Raw genomic sequence first — 26078 nt, 5'->3', positions numbered from 1 at the left:
AGGCGCTGCTGTTATTTTTAGGATGCGTTTCCTCCCTCCCACCTGCAACCAGAGCAGCCTTTCGGTTTTCTAACAAGTTGTTTCTCTTGCCTCGGGCCGCTCTGCCCCCGCGGCTGCCGGAGATCCCAACCCCCAGCTGGCCGGGGGGGGGGGCGCGGGCTGACCGCAGTGGAGGGGGGCTCAGCCCCACACCGAGGGGGCTCGTCCCATGCAGAGATGTGCACGCGTGGCAGATGTGTCGAGCCGGGCTGCTGCACAGGGCAGGAAGCCCCTCTGGCTCGCGAATGGCTCCGGGTAGCGCTCGTGCTGCAGCTGCAGTTTGGGAGCACAGCTGGGAATGTCACATCCCCGGGGGCCATGGGGCTGCAGGTCCGCAGCTGCAGGGACGAGCCCTCGCTGTGGCCCCAGCCTGGTTGCACGTGCACCACGCATGCTGCGCTGCGCTGGCTGTGCCGTGCAGGGCTGCACCACGCTGTGCCACGCTGCCTGCAGCGTGCTGTGCCGTGCCGAGCTGTGCTCTGCCGCTCTGCGCTGCGACACGCCGTGCAGGCCTGCTCCTGCCACGCTGCACCAGGACAGCCCTGCCGTGCTGTGCTGCACCGTGCCGGCCGTGCCGTGCAGGGCTGCTCCTGCCACGCTGCACCAGGACAGCCCTGCCGTGCCGTGCTGTGCTGCACCGTGCTGGTCATGCCGTGCAGGCCTGCTCCTGCCACGCTGCACCAGGACAGCCCTGCCGTGCTGCGCTGCACCGTGCTGGCCGTGCCGTGCAGGGCTGCTCCTGCCACGCTGCACCAGGACAGCCCTGCCGTGCCGTGCTGTGCTGCACCGTGCTGATCATGCCGTGCAGGGCTGCTCCTGCCACGCTGCACCAGGACAGCCCTGCCGTGCTGCGCTGCACCGTGCTGGCCGTGCCGTGCAGGGCTGCTCCTGCCACGCTGCACCAGGACAGCCCTGCCGTGCCATGCTGTGCCGTGCTGGCCATGCCATGCAGGGCTGCTCCTGCCACGCTGCACCAGGACAGCCCTGCTGTGCCATGCTGTGCCATGCCAGCCGTGCAGGGCTGTGCTGCACGGCGCTGCCCATGCCGTGCTGCACCGCGCTGGCCCCTCGCAGTGAGGAAGTGAAGCCAGTGCGAAGGGGAAGTTGTTGGAAAGTCAGACCGGAATGGCTGATAGGGAAGGCAGAGCTGGGCTTGGTCGCAGATGGTTCCTGTTGGGGAAGGACACGGGCGCAGCTGCCCGGTCTCCCCCCACCCGCCGCATTATCACCACCCGGCAGCTGTTCACCTTCCCCCTCGCCATGGGACGCGGCTCTCCTGCCACCCCAGCCCCGGCGGTCACATGAACGGCCCCCGGCGGGCGGGCCGGGGCGGCGGGGCAGGCACCGAGCGGGCAGCACGCCGTGCGCAGCGCTCAGCATCTCCCCGCTGCGCGCGCCTCCCCGGCGCTCCTCCGCCCGCCCCGCGCCCACCCGCTTGGGCGGCTGCACCCGGCGAGGGTCCAGCCCCGGGCTGCCGCCGCCTGCTCGCCCGGGATGCCCGGGGGCCCCGCCGAGCCGGACAGCAGCCCATCGTCGCCCACGCGCGGTGCCAGGACCGGCCAAGGTAAGGCAGCGGCGGCGGCGGTGCCAGGTGGGCGGGGGGTTGCGCCCACCGCGGTGCCAGGAAATCACCCCGGGGACTCACCTCCGCGAGGGCGGCCGGCGCCGTGGGCCCGGGCGCCGCAGCCGGAGGGCGCGCTGCCTGTGCAGCGGCGAGCACCGAGCGCCGGCCGGCGGCAGGGCCGGGGGCGGCCGGGGGGCACGGCACCCGCGGCGCAGGATGCCCTTGCCGGCGCGGAGGGCACCTTCGGTGCCCGCTCTGCAATTAACCTTTCCGCAATGAGTAATCAGCTGCACTTAGGTTTTACTTACAGGGTTTAAATCCTCTGTTTGCTCGGTGTTTTCTTTCGTTATCGGCTCAGCAGCTCACGTGCGGCTCGGGAGCACGTGTTCCCGCGCTCGCTCCCCGGCACCAGCTGGATCCGGCGCGCGGCCGTCGGCAGCGCTGGGGGCCGATGCGGCCCCGCCGGCTCTCCCGGCGCGTTTGCCGTGGGGCAGCGTGGGGCCGGCTCCGTGCAGCACGGCGGGACGCGCCGGCGCATCCCCCTGCCGCCTCCCACCACGGCCTCGGCGACGGGGGCTTCGGCTCCGTCCCTGCTCCGCGGCGGCACGTGGCGCCCGCGGCCGAGCCCTCCCGCCCGCAGCGGCGCCCGCCGCCGGGCACCGGGGCGGCCGGCCGCTCCGCGGGCGCCGCTCGCCGGAAGGGTGCAGCCGGGGAGCTGTGCAGATTGCTGCGGGCCCGCGGCGATGCCGGTTAAGCGCTTGGCAGCAGCAGTGTTTATTTTGTTGGCCGAATATCTCTGCAAACTTCCTGATTTAGTTGCGGCCAGCGAGGCAGCGATAGGGCTGGCGAGGCCGTTGCCTGCCCCTCGCTCCGGCTTCGGCGCGGGGAGCTGTTATCTCAGATGCGCAGCGGGCAGGGAAGAGGTGGAGGAAGGGAAATGAAATACAACAGAGGTGGCACATCTTTTGCTCTTGATAACAAGCCCTGCTTTTAGCCTGGGAACTTGGAAACGATGCAGGTGGCCGGGGACAGCCGCAACGTCCCCCGCTGCCCCGGCGCATCTGCGCCTCGCAGCGAGCACCCGAGCCGGCCGGGGGGCCCGCCGCGAGGCCGGGGCTCCCCGCGGCGAACGCCGGCAGCGCCATCCCCGCCCGCGCCAGCCTGCGCCGCGCCGGCTCCTGCTAATTCATATCGATTTTTGCAAGGACCCAAGGTGTTGGAAGTGCAGTGCAAGCTAATTAAATTCCCATCGTTAAAGAGCCCCGCGCAGGCGGGGATGGCTGGCAGCAGCCTGTTACCTGTGGTTTGGCAGAGGAGCGGGGCAGCGTTAACACGTGGCAGCGGGCCCCGGGCGCCGCCGGGTCCGGGCCCCGGGGACGTGGATCGCGCGGAGGCTCAGCGTCACCGTCACCGCGCTCCAGGCACCCCCGCGCACCGGCTCCTGCGGGGGGATCCCATGGCAATCCTCACTTTGAAATTTAAATTGTTTCCTGACCGCCCCCGGCCAGGGAAACGCGGAAGCCTGGCCCTTAGCAGCCCGGGAGCCGCGGGCGGAGAGCCCCCGGGGAGCCGCGACGCATCCCGACGTCTCCCGCCGTTCCGGCCAAGCCGGTGGGTTTTGGAGGCTGCGGAGCAGGGCGAGACGAGATGATAAGCAGCAGGGTCCGGTTTCCCCTCGAACGCCACAAAGCAGGAATGAATCTGTCGGCCAGAAAAACATGATTTCTTAAAAAAAAAAAAAAGTTCATGAAAGTTGCACAGAAGCCGCAGAGCTTCGAGCCGCGGCGGCGGCGGGCGGCCGCGCCGGGCCGGGAGCCCAGCGGGCGGGCGCGCGGGGAGGCAGCCCCGAACGAGCCCCTTTCTCAAGGAGCGCTGGCGAGAGGCGCTTCCTGCGCGGCAGATGGCCCCGCGGCGGATGCAGCTGCGGCGGGCGATAGCTGGCGCGGGCGAGCTGCCTTCGCCGGCCGCTGGCTCCCGCCCAGCCCTTATCTCCGCCGCGCATTCCCGGCGAACGCGGGAGCGGGGAAGGGCAGCGCCGGCCGGCGGGGAGAAAATGCACGTGGGCAGGAGGGCACCGGGGCGGCAGCCCGGCTCCCGGGACCGGCTCCCGGCCGGATTTGGGTGCCGAGATTACTGCGGCCACGTCGGCGCGCGCGGGGCGCGCCGGCGGGGAAACGCCGCGTGTGCCGGCGCGGTGGTGGGGAGCGTCCCCGAGCGGCGCGGGCGACCGGGCTGTGCCCGCCCACGCGCGGGCAGCGATCGAGAAACCCAGACGGGCAGACGAACTCGCTCGGGGTCACGCAGGAAGCCTGCGGCACGCCGGGGGCCCAGCGCCGGCACGGCTCGGCGCCTTCGCCTCCAGATTGCCCTGCGGGCCCCGCGGTGCCGGGGGGAGCCGGCGTCTCCCTAAAACCGAGGGAGCGGATCGACCCAACACGCGCGCTCAGTCCCCGGGTGCGACCACGCGCCTCCAACCCCGACCTGCCGCCGGCCGCGGGGAGCCCGCCGGAGGGGCCCATCCTGCCGCGGCGCGGGGCTGCCGCTCCGGCCGGCTCCGCGGCCAGCTCCAGATTTGCTGGGGAAAGGATTGCTGGGCCTGCGCCGGGCCGGATCCCGGAGCCTATCGGCCGCTCGCAGGCGCTTATCTCCCGGCCCTGCCGCCTGCTCTAATCTGCTTTCCCACTGCGGCGAAACGCGGCGCCGGGGGATGCAGAAAGGGGAGATCGGCCGTGCCGCCCACTCCGCCCGCCCCGCCGCGGCGCGTTCCCAGCCGCGTCCACGCGCCGCCGCCACCCGGGAGCCCCCTTTGCCCTGGGCTGCTGCAAAGTGGGGGTCCGACGCGGGCTCCTTGGAGCAGCTGTGAGCAGGGGTGTAAGGGGCAGCACTGCCGTCGCGGGGAGCCAGGGGAGGGACAACGCCGGGGCCCGCTGGGGCGGCAAGGCCGGGAGCCCCTCGCGGTGCAGTGCTGGCAGCAGCCCTGGGGCCGGCAGGAGCGGCCTGGGGGGCCGCGAAGGGGTTAACCCCGGGGGAAGTTTGCTCACTCTCAGCAATGATTTAAACCAGACAGAAAGGTTCTGTCATCCATCACACTAACAGCCAGATCATTGTGTTTTAAAGTGTCTGTAATTGCGGCAATACAGAGCCTAGGAGGAAGATAAAGGCTGGGAAGATGCAAATGCGGGAGGGAAAGCACCAGCCCGCCCCCCCAGCCCCCCTGCTTCCCGCCTCCGGGAGGGGGAGCCGGGCCGGGGACCCTGTCCGGTGCTGGGACCCAGACGTCCCCCGCTAAGCCTTCCCCGCTGCCACCCAGACGTCCCCCGCTAAGCCTTCCCCGCTGCCGGCGGCTCCTCGCTTTCCTGGCGACCCCGGAGCCGCTGGAGGGACCTGGGCTCAGGCTGGAGCCGTTCCCGCAGCTGGGCATGGGGACCCTGGGGGATGGAGCCCCTCTCGCCCCTCGGGGCCGGGGTGCGGGCAGGAGGCCCTGGCCGGAGCTGAGGAGGGTGTGGGAGCCGCTGCTGACGTTGATGGGATTGTCACCCCTAATTTCTACTGTAAGCAGTGCAAACAAGCAAGCACAAGGACAGGCACGGGCAGGAAATGGTCCAAAGCCCGCAGGTTTTGAGCGCTATCGTCTTTACTCAACATATTACCTTTATCTTGCAGCAGCCTCGCTACCGGCTTCTTCCTTATCCCTGGCTTAGTGCTAAGTGGCACTTCTCAGCTCCCACTGCCTGCAGCAGGGCATCGCTGGGGACCCGCGGCGGCCCGGGGGACCGGTGCGGCCGGCGCGCGAGGGAGCGCGCCTGGGCACCGCGGCGGCACCCCGGCTCCGTGCCCGGGGCCGAGGCCCGGTGCGAGCACCCCGGCAGTGGATTATTGACATTCAGGCGAGGGCCGCCGAATAAAGCGAGCTAACACAAATGTTTATTTTCACAGTAGTGAATTATGACTTCAATAGACCAAAATTACAGGCTGTGCATGCCAAATAGAAACGAAACAGACCCTGCCACCCAAACGCAGCCCGGGGGGGGACGCGGCATGGGCTCCGCCGCCGCCCCGCGTGGGAGCCCCGGCCGCCGAGCCCGTGGCACCGGGCCGCCCGCTGCAGCCGCACACGCCTGCTCGCCTGGCGGCAGCCACACACTGCTGACTTGTTAGCATCCGCCGTCGATAGCCAAAAGGAACTGGGAGCCGGAAAGTTGTGGCTATTCCTTGCGGGACATCCGTGGGGCACGTGGGGACAGGCTCGGTGGCCTGGCGGGGTCTGAGCGGGCTGGTGGGGATATCGCCAGCTGGGCACCTGCAGCTGGATTTCGCAGCGTACTCAACTGCTGCTTGCAGTCCGCCGAGGCGGACACGTGGCAGCGGCTGGGCCGGGAGCGCGGCTGCCCCCGCCGCCAGCCTGGCTCTGCCGTGGGGAAGCCCCCGCGGGCCGAGCCGGCCGCGGGACTCGGGCTGCGCTCCGCCACCGCCCTTCGACTGCGCAGCCAGTGCCGGAGACGAATTGCGCCGTGCACCCGGGGAACCGTGTGTGCTGGCGAGCATGCGCCGCCGGCATTTGCATGTGCCAGCTGGGTGGCTGGCCTTGCCCGGGGCCCTGCGTTGGAGGGCTGCTGGCAGTGCAGTGCACAGCTGTGCACAGGGGCGGTTTTTCCTGCCCTCCGGTCGGCCTTTGCCGGCAGCCCTGCAGCAAACTTCCTCGGCTCGCGGCGAGGCAGCGGGGCCGGGCCACAGCAGAGTGGTGCTGGCAACGGCAGCGCAGCAGGAGTGAGGATGCTGTGCAGCGTGCATGCACCACACCAACTGGTGTTGATAAGAAAGCTACCAAGACCGTAACACTCTCCCCAGGAAATTTCTCCCAACTACAGTCAAGCAACAGGCACTTGGCACCTCTCCGTCCTGAGCTCGGCCAGGGCAGTGCCCCAGCCGTCGGTGGGCAGGGCCCAGGGCTCCCGCAGGAGCCAGCAGCCTAGGACGCGCAGGATGCGGCCCCTGCTCATGGCTGGCACTGCTGGCAGCCTGGCCAAGCAGGGCACGGGCTCCTGCGAGCCTCCTCCGCCCAGCGAGGCTGTGTCACGGTGCAGATCCCAGGGGCAGCCACCTCTCGGCAGCCCCTGGGGTGGGCAGGGTGCTGCTTGTCCCGAGCCAGGAAATGCTCTGAGCATCCTGACGTCAGTGATGGGCCAGCGCAAAGGCAGCAGTGAGGAATACATCTGCTCCTGGAGCACGGGGAGAAAGAGGAACGCAATCCTGGAGCTGGTGGTCAGGCTGGGGGGGAGCAGGATGGGACTGGGTCAGGATGCTGCAACCCTGTCCCGTGACAACCTGGTCAGCAGAGCGACATGAGTGGGAGCCGTGGCCACGCAGCGGTCACTTCGCCGCAGCATGCAGCGGTTGCGCAGCAGCTGCGCGCTGGCCACGCAGTGCCCACGCTGCCGCGCTGCCGGGGCCCCGCGGCCGTTGTGCCGTGGTGCGCTGTAGGTGTGCAATGGCTGCGTGCTGCCCATGCCGGGGTTGTGCAACGCTCGTGCAGCGGCCACGTGACGGTCGCGCGGCGGCTGTGCCGTGGTAGCGCCTGCGTGGGGGCCACGCGATGGCTGTGCGGTGCCCATGCAGCAGCTGTGCAGCAGCTGCTTCGCGCGGGGCGACGCCGCCGAGCAGGGTGCTGCAGTGGCCCCGCAGCCCCGGCCTCCGCGCCTGGGCACAGGCCTGGGGAGAGGGAGAGGATGACTAATACAGCAACCACACAGGCGGCAAAGGCTCCGCGCAGCAACTTGCAGAGGGACGGCAGCTGCCAAGCACAGTAATTACGCAAAGAGGCAGGGCTTCAGCTCGCAGGGAAATTAGCAGGATTTGCGTTACCCAGCGCACAAACGAGCAACAACATTGTAGTAGGATTTGTGTGGGGGAGGGAAGTTTTTAATGCTTCCCCCCTTCCCCCTCCCGGGCTGCACCCGACGGCCCAGCTGCAAGGGAAGGGCACGGGGGACCCAGCGTGGGCAGAGACTTCCCCGTGTGTTTGCTTTGCAAACGCACCCACCGCTTCCACCCACTTCTGTAGAAGAAGGGCCCTGGCGGTGCTCTCCGCCGGCATTCCCACGGCGCCAGAGCCCAGCCAAGGCAAAGCCGAAGGGGCCGGCGTGGGGGGCAACCCCAGCTGCCAAGCCTGCTGCGGGGATCTCCGCACACCGAGGGAGGCTGCGCCCGTGGGGCCTGCCCTGTGCAGATGTTGTGACCCGTGTGGCTGCTCCTGCTGCAGCCTCGGCCCCTCTGGGAGAACAGGAGAGGGAGGAAGGAAGCAAAGCAAAGCAGCCTCCACCCCCTTGCAAACACCCCCAGGCCCCTCCAGCCCTTGCAAGCCCCAGCCCAGCCCCTTGCGAACACCCACAGCCCCTGACCAAGCCTGGCCCCCGGCCACTGCAAACACCTCCCGGCCCCTTGCAGTCTCCCAATCCCTCGCAAACAGCCCCAGCTTTTTGCAAACCCTGACCCCAGCCACTCGCAAATACTCCCAAACCTCCTGCAGCCCCTCAAAATTTTTGCAACCCCCAAGCCGTCTGCAGCCCCCAGCCCCTTTCAAACCCCCAACCCTTTACAAACTTCAGCCCTGGCTCCTTGCAGCCCCCAAGCCCTGTGCACCCCTTTGGTCCCCAGCAGCTCCCCAGTCCCATGAGGTCCCCCAGGCCCTGTGCAGCCCCATGCAGCTGCCCGGCCCCTGCAGCCTCCCAAACCCCATGCAGCCCTGCATCCTACGCAGCCCCCAGCCCCCTGCAGCCCCTCAGTCCCGTGCAGACCCCAGACTCTCGACAGCCACCTAGTCCTGTGCAGCCCCAAATCCCCTGCAGCCCCGAGTCATCTGCACCTTGGGCACTCTGAGTACCCTTCAGCCCCTTAGCCCCATGCAGCCCCCCAGACCCCCCCACAGCTGCCTGCTCCCAATCAGTCCCCAACCCCCCTTCAGCCCCCCGGCCACCCGCAGCCCCATGCAGCCCAGAGACCCCCCCCCCACTCCCCCCGCACCCCTCGGCCCCATGCAGCGCGCGTTGCAGCGCGCTGCCGCACGCACCCCCCCGGCCCCGGGAACCCCGCACCCCCCGGCCCGCACCCCCCGGCCCCGCTCCGGCGGCGGCGGCGGCGGCCGTGGGGCGCCCCCTGCCGGGCGCGGCGGCGGCGCCGTCTAAGGCAGCGGCGCGGGCGGGCCGCGCTCACTCCGGGGCGGGCGGGCGGCGCGGCGGCAGCGGGCGGCGGCGGCGGCGCCGGGCCCGGCAGCGGCAGCGGCTCGGAGCGCAGCGCGGCCCCGGGGCGCCCCATGGCCGCGGCGCGGCGCCGCCAGCGCCGGGGGATGCGAGGCGCCGAGCGGCGGCGGGCAGCGCGCAGGAGGTGAACCGAGCGCCCGCGGATTTAGCGGCTTCTTCGTCCGCCCTCCCCTCCCCTTCCCTTCCCCGCCGGGCCCCCCGCCCCGGGGGAGCGCCCCGAGCCGCGGGCTGGCGGCCCCCGGCGGCGCCGGGCGCGGCGAGCGGCGCCGGGCAGGGGCCGGCGGCAGCCGCCGCGGGGCCGCGCTCCGCCCGCGCCGCCCTTAGCGGGGCCGGGGCCGCCGGGGGCCGCTGCCGGCTCCGGCCGCGCCGCCCGGCCCGCGCCGCCCTCCGCCTCGGGATTTACCTCACCGCCCCGCCGCACCTCAGGACGGTAAGTGTCGCCCGCCGACGGGACGCGACGGGACGGGAGGGGAGGGGGGGTCCCGGCGGCCGCTCCCCGGCCCCGCTGCCCCTGGGGTCGCGGTGGAGCGGCCGGAGCAGAGCGCGGTGCCCGGGCAGCGCTGCCCGGCATTGCCGGTCCCAAAGCAGCCCAAAGCAGGGGGAGACGCTTGGGGGGCTTCCTCGGCACCGGGGGGTCTGGGCAGTGCCGGGGGGGCGAGCGTCTGGGCAGCGCTGCGAGCCAGCTCCCCGCGCCCGGATGCGCTGAGGGAGGCAACCCCCGTCGGGGACGCGGATGCCGGGACGTGCGGGCGGAGGGAGGCCGGGCGGGGCGCCCGGGGAGGGCTGGCCCTGCCCTTGGGGACCCCAACCCACCGGCCCCCTGCTCTGCCGCGGCGGCGGAGAGGCCAGTGCTTCGCTGTGGGCTTTATGTCCGAGCTCTCTTCCTGCTCCCGGGAATTGCCGGCTGGAGGTTTGCCCGGGAGGCAGCGGGCAGGGCAGCGGGCAGGGATGCGGGCGAGCCGGCGGGCGCCCGCGGCCCGCTGCGGCGGCCGCCCCGGGTCGCGCCCCGGGGTCCCCCCCGCTGCGCGGCTGCAGGGAGGCGCTCGCTTCCCGGCGCGGCGGGCCGCGAAACCTGCGAGCCGTCGGCTCCTCGGAGGCACGGAGACCCGCCAGCCCCGAGCCGGGCTCTGGGAGCAGCCGCTGCGCAGATGTAGCTCTGCTCGGTGGCGAGGAGGTGCTAATCTTCTCGGGAGAGTTTCTGAGTCATAGGGAGGAAACCTCGGGCTGGCTTGTGAAGTTACAGCTGTAATAACGATGTAATTCTGTGTTTGTGTGCGCTGTATTTACATGTAGGCAGTGTGGGTCTGCGCTGTAGACCCGTCCTCTGTCCTCACATATAGCAGGGGACAGTTTTATTGGATGCAAGTTTGAAAACACAGCCTGGCAGAGGAGGTATCCGGCTCGCTGCCTCGGTGCTGCCGGGCTTCTCATCCAAACAGCTGGTGTTCAGCGCGCAGCTCTGCCTCGCGGCGTCTCTCCGGCGCTGCTGCCCTGCCGAGTTGCATTGGGAGGTTGTTGTCTGAAGCACCGTCTGCTCCGTCATCCCGGCCCACGAGCCCGCAGCGCGCCCGGCTGCGGTGCCCGCGCCGGCAGCATCCCGCGGCGGGGGGCGTGCGCCGTGCCCCCGCGCGCCGCGGCGTGTGCCGCTCCGGCCCTCGCGCCCGCCGCCCGCTGGCCCCTCTCCCAGCGCGCGCTCCCGGCCCGCGGGGCCAAAATCCTGAGGGATCCGCTAAGGGGATGCCGTCGGCTTAGACGCGGAGCGTCCCCGCCTGCGCGTCCTCTGCCCGGCGTGGCGGAGCGCGGGCGAGCCCAGCCCGCGAGGGGCTCGCAGCCTTCCCCTGCACCGTCCTCCCGCTGCTGGATTGTGGCTTCAGGCATGGCGGACTGCGTGTTTGGTGTTTGCACCTTTGTTGGATTTTTGCCTTTTAGCTGAGAAAACTTTGCAACTTTCCTGCAATTTCAAAGAGCTGCGGCTTCTTCTGGCTTTTTTTTTTTTTTTTTTTTAATTTGAGGTCACGTGTATGTGACAGTGTGACAGTATGTTTGAATCTAAGCGATGGCCTCCTCTCTAACGTCGAAGGAGCTTTGAGCTCTTCCCTCTGTGGTATTCGCTCTGTTCAGGAACAAAGAGAGATTTCTGCCTTTGGTTAAAAGGAATATTAATTCCGTGGTCCTTGTCGATCAACTTGAAGACGCTCTGCAAGAATTCGTCTGCTGAGCACCGCTGTGGGGCAAGCTCCGCTGTGTGCGTCGGCGGCGGTCGGGGCACGGAGATGTTGGGGAATTGTCCCGAAAACGCGCGGCAAAGCCGGAGCGGAAATCGGGGAGGATGCTGAAAGTCCGGGCACCTGGAGCCCCGCACTGCTCTGCCGTGAGATAACACCGGGGCCGAGCCGTCGCCTGCGGTGGGGGCTTGCTTCTCCGGCTGCAGATGAGGCAGGGCCGTGTGCCCGGTGCTTCCATGAAAAGAGAAGTTTGAATTTTGCTTTTGCTGTGCTTGGGGAAAGCCCCCCGGGAAGGAAAACAAAGATGAACTTGGCTGCGCAGAGGGTTTTTTCCCTGCCTGCTGCCTCTCGTCGCGCCCCGCCGGTGTCTGGGCTGGCAGGTAAGGCTTTACCCAGCAACGGCCGCGTGATGGGCCCGTGTTATTTTAAAAAACCTGCAATTGCAATTGTTGGCTTCTAGGGAGAAGAAGCGAAGGGTGTGGGCAGGCCAGGCCAGCTACGGACACCGCACGCGGTGGGAGCGAGGCCTCGGTGCCGGAGTCCCGGGTGTGAGACGAGGCCTGAAGCGGGATGCAAAAACGCTCCGGCGGGCTGCAGTGCCGGGAAAGCGAGGGCCTGGGGGCAGCGCGGGCCCGCGGCGGGACGCTGCCGCGGCTGCGATCGCCCCCTCCCTCCCTCCCTGCCTCCTTCCCGCGGAGCCGGCGGCTCGGCGGGAGCCTCCCGGCACGGCCCGATGCCCGCTGCTATCCTGCCTCGCCGAGCAGCCAGGCCCCCGCTGGGAGCGGGGGGCTGCAGCACGGTTTCCGGGGGAATTGGTGGGAAACGGGGCGCCGCTGTCGGGGCAGCAGGAGGAACGTCCCGCGAGGAGCCCGGCGTCAGGCGCCCTGGCAGGATCGGTGCCAGCCGCGGTCGCTTCCCGGGGGCCGGCACCCGGCAGGAGGGTCTGGCTGGGTTCTTGGGTCCGGGTGGGGGATCCCGCACCGACCGCAGCAGAGCTCCCGCGGGTGCCGGCGCGGCATGGATGGCTCCAGCGCGAGGGGCCGGGCAGCCGGGTCCGGCGCCTCAGGTGGCCCCGGCAGCGTCGGAGTCCACGGTGGCTGCGAGTGGGCTGGTGCCCCCCGGGTGCCTCTCCCGGCCCCGCGGCTGCGTTTTGGTGCCGGGGGCCCTTTCTCACGGCGCGTGCTGGCGCTGCGGCGCGTGCTGCTGCTCTCGCACCGGGCCCAGCACCGTGAACCGGAGCAGGTGGCAATTACTTGCTCCGCCGGGCTGGGGCGGAGGGAGGATGCTGAAGCTGGTGTCGGTCTCTGCCCGCGTGGCCCTGGGCGCTGCAGGCTCGGGGCTCGAGCTGCCTTCAGTGCTGTTGCCCGTTTCTGGGTGTATTTTTAGAATTCCCGAAGCTTGCTTTCCGCCCGCCCTCGCTCCCCAGGGGCGGCCGCACCTCGGCAAGCCTGCAGCTTTCCTTTGGAAGATGCTGACCCGTACTTCCAGGAGGCATCTAAGGGATTTCCTGTTTATTTTGCAAAATCCTTTATTAATGCTTTTTCCCGCATCATTTGATTAAATCGCACATGGATGAAATTGCCTTGAAATGGAGCAGACAGCTAAGAAAAGGCAGAGGGGCAGGAACCGAGCAGCGTGTGGGCTGCACCGCCCGGGTTCGGCTCTCCGTCGCAGTCGTCGGCGTCCTGGCACCTGCAGGGCAGGATAGGGCCCGGGAACCTCTGTGGAGCCAGCAGCGTCTCGGCATTCCCATGCTCCCACGGAGCTCCCATCCAGCACGTTTTCCCAGCGCGGCTGGCTGCGACAACCACGCAGGGCGTTTCAGACGGGGCCTCTCCTTTCCGGCGGAGAGCACCAGGCTTTGCACCAGCGCAGGGGCCAGGGGGCTCCGGCTGTTTTTGGATGCGCCTCGTGCAGCGGGACCTCTGCCGCAGGAGCAGCTCGGCGGGGACGGAGGCCCCGGGGCGTTGCGCTTCGAGCGGCGTCTGCCCGGCGCAACACCCGGGGCTCCGCTGGCGGCGGGAGAGCCGGGCCGGGCCGTTTGCCGGGCCGATCCCTGGCCCGGGACCCGCTCCGGGGTGGAAGGGCGGCTGGAGCCAGCTGCCTCCCGCGAGCCGTCGCTGGCTCCTGCGCTCCGATCCCGGGGCTGAGCCCGAGGCGGTTTTATGGGCCAGGCTGCATTGCACAAAATGTTCGACTTGTAAAATACGTAGCGTGAGAAAATAGCCTTTTCTGTTCTTCTCCTTGCTGCCGCTGTTCCCCCTGCCCCATCTGCTCGCTTGGAAAGCTTCCCGCAGCCGGGAGGCGCCGGGGGGGGGGGTGAGGGGCTGCGGGCCCGCGGGCTGCCGCGGCTCTGCCCCGCGCGAAGCTGGGACTGCCGTCGGTCTCCGCGGGCCGAGCGACGCTCCGACGCGGCGGACGCGGCTGGCCCCCGCCGAAAGCGGGGCTCGGGGCGAGCGTGTGCGGGGCGCTTTGGCGACGGCCGCGCGCGCGCGCGTGTGCTGCTGCGGTTCTGGGCCCGAGGGCTTCTCGCGCCCCAGGCGTGCTCCGGGAGCAGGCGCGGGCGCCCGCAGGGCCGGCCGGGAAGGGAGCCGAGGTCCCGGAGCTGGCGACGAGCCGCTGTTTTCACCAGCCACCTTAATCCGTCATTATCTGGGCATATTTCGGATCCTTGCCAAGAGCAAGGTGGGAAGGGGGGGTTGTAAGCATGCTTTCCCTATTCCCATGCCATCCTTTTTGCTGCCTGTGTGTAATTAACAGAGTAATTAAAAACAGGATGAGTTAATTGGTATTCATTTATGTGGCAGATGTTTTTAATTGAGATACGAAACAATTTACCTGTTTACATAAACAATAGCAAACGAAGGCTTGTAAAACAGAGAGGGATTTTTTTTTCTTCTTTTCTTTCCCCCTTGAAGAAAATCAAAATAATCTCCCTCTCGGCCACGCCGGCTCCGGGTGACCGCGAGCCCGCCGCCGGGGCGGGAGCGGGGTGACCCACTGGCCGCACCGCCGCCTCCCGGGGCGCCCGGGAGCGGAGGGCGAGGATGGCGAGGCCGAAGGCTGGCGCGCAGCCGGCGCCGCGCTGGCCGGCGTCGCGGGGCAGCGCGCCGCCCTCCTCCCGGGCCGAGGAGCGGCGGGAGCGCCCCGGCCGGCCGGCCGGACCCGCCGCGGCGGAGCCCCGCGGCCGGCGCTCCCCGGGCACCGCGCGAGCACATCTGGTTCCCGTCTTCCTCGCAGCGTCTGCTCTCCGCAGCGCGCGGCTCCGCGGCCGCAGAGCGCCTGCGAGCGCCGCCCGGGGTCCGGAACCGCCGAAAGCCAGGGCTCCTTTGCATCTCGGCCCGGGGTTTCGTTAATTTGATTTCCTTTTAGAAGCCTTCGGTTGTGCTGCCTCGCGCTGGGGCTCGGCTCTCCCCCCTCCACCTCGCGCCCCAAAAAGCGCCGCTCCGGAGGAACCGCGCGGAGCTGCCGCGGCGGAGGGAACGGCGCCGTCCGCTCCCGCTCTGCTCCGGGGCCGCGGCAGCTCCCCATTTCGCCCCTCCGCGAGCCCCTCTGGGGCCCAGGGAGCGGCGCCGGGCGCCCTGCGGCTCGCCGGCAGCTCCCGCGGGCCGTGCGCGCGCGCGTAAGCGCCCTGCCGCTGCCGCGGCCCGGCCGCCGGGCGCTTCCCTAACGCGGTCCAGATGGAGCGGCTCTGCCCCTCGCGCTCCTGCCGGGGAGTTGTTCTTGGCCCCGCGGCGGCGGCAGCCGGGGAGCGGGAACGCTCTCCTTTGTTAGGAGGCAGCCTGGCTTCGGGAGACGTCGCCTCCAGCATCTGGATTGCATTTGTGGCCATTTGGAGAGCATGAAAGATGCTGTTCTTTTAATTCCCTTTTAACCCCTTCCTCCCTCGGCACGCCTGGGAGGGGAAGCTCGCAGCAAGCCCCGGCTTTCCGAGCGCCGCCGCTGCATCCCGGCCGTCTCGGTGCCCTCCTGCGACGCCTTTCCCTGGGCTGCTCCGCGGGCACCAGGCTGGTCCTGTGTCCCACGCTGGCCGGCTTGTCCCCTTCCCCAGCTGCTCTGTGGCCCTGCCCAAGGGTGCAGAGGGCAGGGGCTGCCCGCTGCTGGCCAAGGGCCCTGCGCGCGGATGGCTCCTGCCTCCGGGCTCGGGCAGAGCCTGCAGCAGCGGCATGTGCCAGCCGGGGCCATGGGAAAGGGCGGAGGCCGGGCCGGGCGGGCTGGCAGCGCCCCGGGCCCGGCCCTCAGGCACCGGCGCGGAGGGCTGGCAGGCTGGGCTGCCCGCTGCCGGTGTGCGGGGCTGCAGCGTGCCAGGCATGGGGGTCTGTGGGCATCTGGGGCTGCAAAGTGGCACGCGTGGCTGCACGGTGGCACGCAATGCGGCCTGCCACTGTCTAGTGCTGCGCACCAGCATTTGCTGCTGTGCGGTGGTGTCCAGGGCTGCCCAGCTGCGTGGTGCCGCACGCTGCTGCCTGCCAGCATCCGGGGCCACACTTCAGCCTGCCCGGTGGCGTGCGCTGCTGCCCGGCGGTATCCGGAGGCACGCACTGGTGTGCATGGCTGCCCGGTGGCGTGCGTTGCTGCCCGGCGGTATCCGGAGGCACGCACTGCTGTGCACGGCTGCCCGGTGGCGTGCGCTGCTGCCCGGCGGTATCCGGAGGCACGCACTGCTGTGCACGGCTGCCCGGTGGCGTGCGCTGCTGCCCGGCGGTATCCGGAGGCACGCACTGGTGTGCATGGCTGCCCGGTGGCGTGCGCTGCTGCCCGGCGGTATCCGGAGGCACGCACTGGTGTGCACGGCTGCCCGGTGGCGTGTGCTGCTGCCTGGCGGTATCCAGAGGCACGCACTGGTGTGCACGGCTGCCCGGTGGCGTGCGCTGCTGCCCGGCGGTATCCGGAGCTGCCCGCCGGTGCACGCAGCTGCAGGGTGGCATGTGTTGCTGCCCGCCAGCACCTGGCATTACACACTGGTGCGCACGGCTGCACAGCGGCACGCGCTGCTGCCTGCCAGCACCCAGCGCTGCACACTGGGGTGCATGCAGCTGGCGTGGATCTGTCTCCAGTGGGAGGGAGGGCGTCGGGCTCGCAGGACCCCCTTGGGGCTCTCCCACAGCTTTTCCCAGAGAAGGGCCGAGGTTAAGCACGGGGGAGCGATTTGGGGGTGCCGGCCCCCGGCGGAGGCGCAGAGCCCCCGCTCCCCGGCGCGGTCCCGGGCTGCTGCAGCGCGCGGTGCCCCTCGCCTGGTGGGGACCGTGGCCCGGCCAGGGTGCTGAGGGTTAAACCCGCCGGTGTGACAAATCGAGGGCTCTGGGTCGCGCGGGGGTGTGCGGGATTCGGCATCCGATTCCCACCGGGAGGCAGGGCGGGGGAGGCTCTGCTCCCACCAGCGAGAGAGAAAATACTAATCCTTTTATTTTTATATTATTACTTATTCATCTGGGCTGCACAAGCCTAATGGAAACCAGATGTAGGAAAACAGACACAGCCCCGAGCGGCTGGGACAAATTACCCCAAAGAGGAAAAAAAAAAATTCCAGCGGAGTTTGAGTCATGTCAGGGAATTATTGCCACATTTGTGAGCGCTGCTGGGGGGAGGCGGGAGCGCCCTGCGCGGCCCCGCGCCGCGGCTCCCGCGTCCTGCAAGCACCGCGCGCGCAGCGGGCCGGGCCGGGCGGCGGGCGCCGGCGGGCACTCGGAAGCCCTGCGAAAGCGATGGCAGCGGCTTTGCAAGGCCAAGCCGGGATTTCCAGGGCAGCGAGTGCTGGTATCCCGCTGGTGGACGGCCTTGGACGCGGCGCCCCGTTCCCGTCCGGGGGTCGGCGCCGCCCGCGGCGGCTGCGGCTGGAGCCTCGCGCGTCCCCGAGGTGCCTCGCGCTGTTTGCTTTGGGCATTTCGCAGCCTCGACGCCAAGAAATCCTTCAGGTTTTGGGGCTGTTTCTCGTGCCTGTGCTGCAGTGTTTGGATTATAAACACATCAGGGAAAATTTATTACCTAAAAAAAAAAAAGAAAGAAAAAAAGCAAAAGCACACCCAAACCCGGTTTCCCCTGGTGTTTGTTCAGCTTCGTGGAAACTTTCCTCTTGATGTGAAGTGGTGGAAAAGCCGCGCTGGTGCCAGAAGGAGCGTATCCGTGTTTCCCGCCTGTGCACGGCGGCTTGGGCACGCGTGCAGAGCTGGGCCGGCAGCGGAGGAAGGGGGACGGGGACGGGGCTGGGCTGCAGACGGGGGCGAACGTCTTGCCTTGCCAGCCCGGGAGGAGCGGGCGGCGGCGCAGGGCACCGGCACTGTGTCCTGCCCACGGCCGTCGCCACCTTCTCCTGGCCCAGCCCTGCGGCCCCCTGCACCGGGGAGGCGTTTGCACCGAGCGAAGGGTGCCCAAAATTGGTGCTGGGAAGGCTCTGCAGAGCGGGGCCTTGGAGGGGGCTGCCGGGGCCTTGGCTTCGGTAGCCTGGGGCCAGGACCCGCAATCGGGGCCGGGAGACAGCCGGAGTCTGTCCCGGGAGGGGAGAGCAGCCGCTCCGGTGCCGCATCCACCCTGTCGGTGCTCCGACTGCGGCCGGTCCCCTGCTCCATCCTGCAGCCCCGTCGCCGCACGGAGGGGTGGACTTCTCCGGGCAGAGGGAAACGCTGCGAGGTTATCCCGCGGCTGCCGCTGCGAAGTTATCCCATGGCCGCTGCGAAGTTATCCCGCGGCTGCCGCTGCGAAGTTATCCCATGGCCGCTGCGAAGTTATCCCGCGGCTGCCGCTGCGAAGTTATCCCATGGCCGCTGCGAAGTTATCCCGCGGCTGCTGCTGCTGCAAAACCCAGCGGCTGCGGCGCGGCGCCTCGTGCCCGTGCAGCGCGGCACACCACTTCCCCCGAGCCCTCGCTGCCAGCGCTGCCATTTCCTTAGAGCCTGGCCTAAAGTTGCTGCCGCACGTGGGGACTTGCCCTCGCCCCTGGCTTCCCCTTCCCGCGAGGGCTGCAAGGGGCGAAGCTCAGGGAAGGCCCCAGCGCTGCTCGTCCCGCGGAGGCGCCCTGGGCCGAGGCCGGGGGCGTTCGGGGCTCTCGGCTGCGCGAGTGGGGCCGGGAGCTGGCCCAGCGCGGCGGGAGCGAGGGATGCTGCGGCCGGGACGGCGCGACACGCTCCAGCTGGGCCGGGTGCCGGGAGCGCTGGCACGTCCCCCGGGCGGCACGGTCCAGCCGGGGCGGGAGAGGAGCGATGCTGCGTCCCGGGGCACCTCTGGCCTCTCCGGCTCGCCTGGGCCATCGTCTTCCCGCAAGCCCCCTCCTGCCCTGCCCCAGAGAAAGCCTGGCCCTGACGTCGGCTGGAGCCAAGCTACTTGGCCGGCGCTCCCGGGATGGCGGGGAACCGGCCGCCCCGAGCCTCCGGCTCCAGCTCTGCCCCCGCGCAGCCTTCGGTGTCCAGCGTCGACCAAGCTCCTCGCGCCGGGGCCTTTCTGCAGCCTTTCCGCGGCAAGCGCCCGTGCCGGCGCGCGGGAGCGCCCCGCGCTGCGTTCCTGCTTCTCCGACGCGGCTCCGGCTGCGGCGCGGACCCCGATAGCATCTCGCTCTGGCTGAGCCCCCGGTTTTATTTAGCCTGGGCAGTGTGCTCTTGCAGGGTTCAATTAATCTCGCAGCAGTTGCCGTGGATTAAGCGTGCATATTAGATTAGTGTTTATCAGCAGCGCCTGGCGGGAGCTGGCCGGGCTCGGCGGGACCCCGGCCGGGCTGCCGGGCCGGCGGGGCAGCGCCGGGCGCTTCCTTCTTTGGCTCGGCCGGGGCTGCGGCAATTCCCGGGCCGGCGCGCGCTGACGGACCGCCACAGCTGCCCCCGCACTTGCGGCCAGCCGTCACGGCGCGGGCGCGCTCCCGGGGGGATCGCGCGGCGGGTGCCAGGAGCTCTGCTGAACCCCGGGCAGCCCGGGCGCTTTGGGGAGCGAGCGGCGGCTCCGGGAGCCCCGCGTTGCGCGCTCCCCGGCGCTGGGGTGCGCCGAGGCCGCGGGCTTCCCCGGAGCCGCCGGCCCCCTCCCGCGCCGCGGGACGTGGCTGGTGTGCCTGGCCGTGCCCCGCGCGGAGCTCGCGCTGCACGGAGGGGGCAGTGTGCGCTGCCGGTGCAAGGCAGCGGCTCTGGGAGCACGGCTCGGGAGCGCGCTGCAGCCGAGGTGACCCCCTGCGAGCAGGGCACCAGCGGGCGTCCGTACGGGAGAGTGGGCACCATCTCCACCGTCTTGCAGCCATGCGGGAGGCCGGGCGCCATCCGCTGTCGTGGATGCATGGGCAGCCGCGCGCCGTCTCCGCTGTTGTGCATTGGTGCAGAGGTTGAGCACCGTCTCCGCCGTCGTGCATCGGTGCAGGAGGCCGGGCCTCTCCCGCCGTCGCGAATGCATGGGTGGCCGGGCATCACGCCCGGTGTCGTGCGTTGGTGCAGGCCGGGCATCGTCTCTGCCGTTGCAAACGCGTCAGTGGCTGGGCATCGTCTCCAGCGTTGTGCGTTGGCATGGGATGCTGGGCACCGTCTCCGCCGTTGTGCGTCTGTGCCGGAGGCCGGGCGCCTTGCACCGTTGCGAATGCGTGGGTGGCCGGGCATCACGCCCGGTGTCGTGCGCTGGTGCAGGTCGGGCATCGTCTCTGCTGGCCCTGAGCTCTGCCTGCGACCAGGATTGCTCGTGTCCTGCCCGGAGCCTCACCGCCCTGGGAAGGGGCACGGAGACGCCCAGGACCGCTCGAGAAACGCCCGCAGCTCCCGTCGGACCGGGGAGGCGGCGGCGGCGCGGTGCTGCCGGCGCGCGCCGCTCACCTGCCCGCGCCCTCTCCCGGCAGATAACGCGGAGAAGCGGGCCGCCGCCATGCCCGACTCCCCGGCCGACGTGAAGACGCAGCCGAGGTCGACGCCGCCCAGCATGCCGCCGCCGGCCGTCACGCAGGGCGCCACGCGCCACCCCTCCTTCACGCCGAGCACCAGTGAGTACCGGGGAGCGGGCGGGACGGGCGCGGCGCGGCGCGGCACGGCGGGCGGCTGCCTCGGCGGAGAGGATCCCAACCTGCCGCCGTGCAATGGGGAAACTGAGGCACGGGGCCGGCTAGGGTACGCGGCGGCGGCTCCGGCGCCGCGGGGCCGGGGAAGGCGTCGGAGCTGGCCGCGGCGGGCGGCCCAGGCGCGGGGCGGTCTGCCCGGCGGTCCGCGCGCGGCTCCCGGGCTTTGCTTCTCGCTTGTAAACCGCGGCGGGGGGAAAAGCCGCTCCGCGAGGACAGGCGGAGGGGCTGCGCCGCCGAGCCGGGCGTTCGGAAGTCGGATTGCGCTCGCCCGCGGCCCGACGGGTTTTGCCTTTTCGCCGGAGCCGGGCGGCGGCGGCCCCGGGGCTCGGCGCTCGCCCCGCGGGCAGGCGCGGCTGTTCGCAGCCGGGGCCGGAGCGCGGGCAGAGCTGCCCCCTCTGCTCTCTCATCGCAGCGTGTTTTATTTTGCTTGCAGATCGAGACGCCGGACCGCCGACGTTTCTGCCTCGCGGCCGTTTTCATGGTTGCTTGAAATGGTCGATGGTCTGTCTTTGTAAGTAAAGCGAAGCACACGCTCGCATGAGAGACCCGAGGCGCAGCCAGCGCCCCGCGGCCCCCGGCCCGCGCCGCGGCCGCCCCCGGCGGCAGCGCCGGCGCGAGGCCGCGCGCGCCGTCCAACTTAGTAACGCACCTGTCGCCGGAATAAAAGCAGTTGTGGCCGCGGGGTTATTTTTGGCGGCTCTTTAGCGGGCGGCTGCCGCTGCCCTGCCAGAGCGCGAGCGGGAGCCCGAGCAGCCCGGGAAGGCAGGCAGGGCTGGCGGCAGGCGCCGGCGCCGCGCAAGGTTAGTGCCGTGCCCCGGGCGGGGGGCCGCGCATCCGCGGAGCGGGCGGCGCGGGGCGAAGCGTGCCGTGCCCCGGCGCGTGCCCCCCGCCCCGCCGCGTGCCGCCGCCGCTCCGGTTCCCCGGCGCGGAGGGTCCCGCGCGCCCCGGTCGGGCACCCGGCGGCACGCTCCCACCGCCGCCGCCCTCTCTCCCCGCAGTGATGAACGGGAGCAGCCACTCGCCCACGGCCATCAACGGCGCTCCGTCCACCCCCAACGGCTTCAGCAACGGGCCGGCCACCTCCTCCACCGCCTCCCTCTCCAACCACCAGCTGCCGCCGGCCTGCGGCGCCCGCCAGCTCAGCAAGCTCAAGCGCTTCCTCACCACGCTGCAGCAGTTCGGCAACGACATCTCGCCCGAGATCGGGGAGCGGGTGCGCACGCTGGTCCTGGGGCTCGTGGTAGGTTCCCGCTGCTGACCTGGGAGAGGGCCCCGCCGGCGCCGACCTGCCCTCGGCTCGGGCGCTGCTCCTCGCCGCCCCCCGGCTCTGCCCGGCGCGGGGGGCTTCGAGGCCGAGGGAGCGGACGCCGCCGGCCCGGGGCAGCGATAGCGGGTCCCGGCCGCTGGCACCGCCGCAAAGCCCGCAGGGGCTCCCTGCATTGCACGGGGAAAGCGTCCCCCCTTGCAGGCAAGGCTGGGGGCGTTCCGGGCATCTCTTGCTAGCTGAGGAAGGTCTCGGCGCGGGCAGCGGCACCGGGCTGGGATCCCCCCGGCGAAAACGCACCCTTTAGGCTGGCAGCGCCCGGCAGAGGGGCGGGAGGGGGCAGCGGGGGCTGCGCAGAGCCGGGGGCAGGGGCCGGGTGCAGCGCGCTGAGCCTGGGCCGTCCCCGCAGAACTCCACGCTCACCATCGAGGAGTTTCACGCCAAGCTCCAGGAGGCCACCAACTTCCCGCTGCGGCCCTTCGTCATCCCCTTCCTCAAGGTGGGTGCCCCGCGCCCGGGCGCGCGCCGGCGGCTCGCTGCCGTCCCCCAGCACGTGCGTGAGGCCCAGGTGCCGGCGGAGTTGTTTGCAATAAAGCGAGGGGTTGGGCCCACCTGGAAACCATTTGCGATTCATTAAAAATCCCCTTTCTTATTTTCCCTTTAATTTCGTGCTGACTCTGCACTGCCACCCTGCTCCGGAGGGATGTGCCGACCGCTGGCATTCCTGGCAGCGCCGGCGGCAGCAGATGTTCAGGCCTGGCATCGCCCGCCCTTCCCTAGCGGAGGGATAACGAAAACCTGCCCCGGCCCCGGCCCACCTCTGCACCTCCCGTCTCGCGGTGCCCAGCCGCAGGCTCCGGCGTGCAAGCGGACGCCCAAGCGCGCCGCTCCTCCTTGCAGAGAGCGGCCCCGCGGCCGGGTCTGCTGGCAGCACCGGTGCCCGCCGCCGGCTTTCCACGCGGCTCGCGGCTGGGGACGGGCTGGAAAGCCAGCGCGGCCGAGTGAGCACGGCATTCCCGCGGCCGGGGCAGCCCGGCACGGCGCTCGGCGCGCCGCCGCCGGCCCTGGCACCCTGCTCCCAGCTGTTTCCACCTAGGGCTCCAGATGCTTCTCATTACTGTAACTGCAGCCAGCCGGGCTCAGCGTGTTTCCCAGGCTCGGGGGCTTTTTGGTGTCGGGGCTCGTTGCCCCGGCGGGGCGGGGGGGCCGCCGGGCGCTCCGCAGCGTGCATCTCCGGCTTGCACGCTAACGCGTCCAACAGATGGGGATTTGGCGGCGGGTCAGCTGCCTAAATAGAAAAGCAGAGCTGGCAGCCAAAGCGCCTGCACAGAAATGCGTCTCGGCTGCTTAATCGTTGGTGCTCCGCGGGGCCGCGGCGCCGGGGCGGGCGCGCTGGGGGCTGCGGGGCCGGGCTCCCCGGGCGGGAGGGTCCCCGGGGACAGGGTGGTGAGGCCCGTGCGGCGGCGCGGGCTGGACGCTGGCTCCCTCGCAGGCCAACCTGCCGCTGCTGCAGCGCGAGCTGCTGCACTGCGCCCGCATGGCCAAGCAGACACCGGCCCAGTACCTGGCGCAGCACGAGCAGCTGCTGCTCGACGCCAACGCCTCCTCGCCCATCGACTCCTCCGAGCTGCTCCTGGAGGTCAGCGAGAGCGGCAAGAGGAGGACACCAGACAGGTGAGGGCACGCGCGGGGCGGCGGGCGCAAGCTGCCCCCGGCGCTCGGGGACCGCCGCGTCCCGGAGGCGACCGCCGCGTCCCGGAGGCGACCGCCGTCCCCTGCCCCGCTCAGGACCAAAGAGAACGGCTTGGACCGAGACCCTCTGCACCCCGAGCACCTCAGCAAGCGGCCGTGCACCATGAGCCCCGCGCAGCGGTACAGCCCCAGCAACGGGCTGAGCCACCCGCCCAACGGGCTGGCGCACCCCGCCGCCCCCCTGCCCCAGCACTACCGCCTGGAGGACATGGCCATGGCGCACCACTACCGCGACGCCTACCGCCACGCCGACCCCCGCGAGCTCCGCGAGCGCCACCGGCAAGCGGGTGAGTGCCGGCCCCGCGCCGGGCTCGGCGGGCGGCGACGTGGTCCGGCGCAGTCCGACGTGGTGCGACGCGGTCCGACGTGGTGTGATGCAGCGCGACGTGGTGCAATGAGGCACAACGCGGTGCAACGCGGTGCAACACTGTGCAATGCGGTGCAATGCGGTGCGATGCCGTGCCGTGCAGGGCAACACGGTGCAACACTGTGCAATGCGGTGCAATGCGGTGCGACGCCGTGCCGTGCAGGGCAACGCGGTGCAACACTGTGCAATGCGGTGCAATGCGGTGCGACGCCGTGCCGTGCAGGGCAACGCGGTGCAACACTGTGCAATGCGGTGCAACGCGGTGCAACACTGTGCAATGCGGTGCAATGCGGTGTGACGCCGTGCCGTGCAGGGCAACGCGGTGCAACACTGTGCAATGCGGTGCAATGCGGTGTGACGCCGTGCCGTGCAGGGCAACGCGGTGCAACACTGTGCAATGCGGTGCAATGCGGTGCGACGCCGTGCCATGCAGGGCAGGGCAACGCGATGCAACACTGTGCAATGCGGTGCAATGCGGTGCGACGCCGTGCCGTGCAGGGCAACGCGGTGCACCATGGTGCCGGCCGGCAGCATGCCAGAGGGTGCGCAAGGCGGAGCGGGGGACGGCGGCGTTGCGCCGTGCCCCGTGTGTGGTGGGGAGAGCGGGCGGGTGGCCGGGGTGGGGGGGCCGGGACTGACCCCCGCCCCGCGCCTCTCTTGCAGCGGTGCACGGGGCGCGCCAGGAGGAGGTGATCGATCACAGGCTCACCGACCGGGAGTGGGCAGAGGAGTGGAAACACCTCAACAATGTACGTAGCGCCGCGGCGGCGGCGGGGGAGCGGTGCCGGCGCGCGTGGCGGCCCCCCCGGGCTCGGGGGGGCATCAGGGGCTGGAGGGGCTCTGCTGCGCCGGCGCAGCAGCCGCGGGCAGAGCGTGCTGGCCGTGGGCGCTGGGCGCGAGCGCCGGCGCGCAGGTGCCAGAGGCAGCCCCAGGGGAGGGCCGTGCCGCGGGCTGGCTCCCACGCCCTCCTCCGAGGCGGCCCCGGCTCTGCGAGCCCCCGGCACGCCGGGCAGCCGCCGGCACCCTCCGGCTCACGCCGCGCCCGTGCCCCGCAGCTGCTCAACTGCATCATGGACATGGTGGAAAAGACGCGCCGGTCCCTCACGGTGCTGCGGCGCTGCCAGGAAGCCGACCGCGAGGAGCTCAACCACTGGATCCGGCGCTACAGCGACGCCGAGGACATGAAGAAGGGCGGCCCCCCCTCCGCCCGCCCCCACAACAGCTCCTCCGGCTCCGAGGCTCCCCAGTTAGGTATTGACGGCGGCAGGGCCGTGCCGCGCCGGGGCCGGGGCCGCGCTGCCGCCGGCGCCGGCGGCTTTCCCGGCGCTCCTCCCGACGGCGCCTCCCCGTCCCCTTCGCAGACGCGCCCCGGGAGTTCGTGCCGCGGCCCCTCTCCGGCTACATGCCCGAGGAGATCTGGAGGAAGGCTGGTGAGTGCGGCGCGGGCGCGCGGCGCGGCGCCGGGCCGGGGCCTCTGCTCCCGCGGGCGCCTCGGCCGGAGCCGCCCCGCGGGGTGCCGGCGCCGCGACCCGCCGCCTTCCTTCCAGAAGAAGCCGTGAACGAGGTGAAGCGCCAGGCCATGTCGGAGCTGCAGAAGGCCGTGTCGGACGCGGAGCGCAAAGCCCACGAGCTCATCAGCACGGAGCGAGCCAAGATGGAGCGAGCCCTGGCCGAGGCCAAGCGCCAGGCCTCGGAGGACGCGCTCACCGTCGTCAATCAGCAGGAGGACTCCAGCGAGGTAGGGGCGGCGCGCGCGGCGTGCCCGGCGCGCCCGGCGCCGCGCCGACCTCACCCGGCGCCTCGGCTCTCCCCGCAGAGCTGCTGGAACTGCGGGCGCAAGGCGAGCGAGACGTGCAGCGGCTGCAACGCGGCGCGCTACTGCGGCTCCTTCTGCCAGCACAAGGATTGGGAGAAGCACCACCACGTCTGCGGGCAGACTCTGCACGGCGCGCCGGGCGCCGGGCTGCCGCTGGGCTCGGCGCAGCCCGACGCCGCGCTGGCCGGCAGCCCCGGCGAGGCGGGCTCGGCGGCGGCGTCGCGCGCCGGCACGCCGGCCCCGCCGGCGCCCCTGGAGAGCGCTTCCCGCTGAGCGCCGCGCCGTGCCGCGCCGCGCCGCGCCATGCCGTGCCGCGCCGCGCCGCGGGGCTTCGCTGCTGCTACCGCTCCTCTCCAAAACCGGACTGCACTGGGTGCAACTTCCTCAGCTACCTGACCTGTCTGACCTCCAAAACCACCTCTATCTCTCACGGATAATCCTCACGGATCCTCAAGCTGGGCTTTAAGTGGAGTTCAGGCAAACGCCGGTCTTCTCCGTTCCCTCCCCGGTCTCCGTTTTGCCTTTTTGGTTGGTTTTCTATCGTTTGGGGGATTGCTACCTGTTGCTGCCGGGTTGGTTTCTTGTTTTTTGGGCTTTTTTGTTTTTTGTTTTTGTGTGTGTGTTTTTTGCTCCTTTCCGGAGGAGGAGTTGGTCTGCAAACTTGCAAACTTTATGCGATGTGGCTGGGGGCCCGGGCGCGCGGCAGGGCCGGCCGCGCCGCGCCGCCGAGCCGCCCGCCGCTCGCTCGCAGCAGGAAAGACGCTGCTTTTCTTCGTCTCTCT

The 26078-nt window shown here is 70.5% G+C and overlaps 2 protein-coding genes and 1 long non-coding RNA gene across 8 annotated transcripts in view; 2 read left to right on the top strand and 1 right to left on the bottom strand.

Annotated features, from left to right (window-relative positions):
* The window catches only part of ACSF3 (acyl-CoA synthetase family member 3), a 102565-nt gene extending 98412 nt beyond the window's left edge, over positions 1 to 4153 (bottom strand). The window contains exons 1-2 of one of the 3 annotated variants that reach the window (XM_062586704.1): positions 4085 to 4153; positions 2902 to 3304 (exon numbers count right to left, since the gene is read on the bottom strand). The gene's annotated coding sequence lies outside the window, so the exon portion shown is untranslated. Of the gene's footprint in view, positions 1 to 1911; positions 2246 to 2901; positions 3444 to 4084 lie in introns of those variants that run through there. The other 2 variants (XM_062586706.1, XM_062586705.1) reach the window with 2 other exon arrangements.
* Positions 1447 to 25569, top strand: CBFA2T3 (CBFA2/RUNX1 partner transcriptional co-repressor 3). Of its 4 annotated transcripts, none has more exons than XM_062586697.1 (12): positions 1447 to 1603; positions 19882 to 20022; positions 20531 to 20608; positions 21096 to 21337; positions 21771 to 21860; positions 22854 to 23035; positions 23150 to 23400; positions 24144 to 24229; positions 24536 to 24731; positions 24842 to 24910; positions 25028 to 25218; positions 25297 to 25569. In XM_062586697.1, exons 1-12 carry the CDS (start codon positions 1534 to 1536, stop codon positions 25567 to 25569), a joined length of 1869 nt encoding a protein of 622 aa, XP_062442681.1. In that variant the 5' UTR covers positions 1447 to 1533. The 4 variants fall into 4 exon arrangements, with proteins under 4 accessions (XP_062442681.1, XP_062442682.1, XP_062442685.1 ...); XM_062586701.1 differs by lacking the exon at positions 1447 to 1603 and adding an exon at positions 9196 to 9289; XM_062586698.1 differs by lacking the exon at positions 20531 to 20608.
* Positions 10555 to 13875, top strand: LOC134146341 (uncharacterized). The gene is made up of 2 exons (XR_009959817.1): positions 10555 to 11464; positions 11545 to 13875. It is a non-coding gene; the product is annotated as an uncharacterized LOC134146341 (long non-coding RNA).
* Positions 25570 to 26078: the final 509 nt, after the last annotated feature.

Source organism: Rhea pennata, chromosome 13 (assembly GCF_028389875.1).
Source record: "Rhea pennata isolate bPtePen1 chromosome 13, bPtePen1.pri, whole genome shotgun sequence".
Classification (NCBI taxonomy): domain Eukaryota; kingdom Metazoa; phylum Chordata; class Aves; order Rheiformes; family Rheidae; genus Rhea; species Rhea pennata.
The sequence above is the reverse complement of the archived record's forward strand: the minus strand, read 5'-3'. Positions and strand labels throughout refer to the sequence as shown.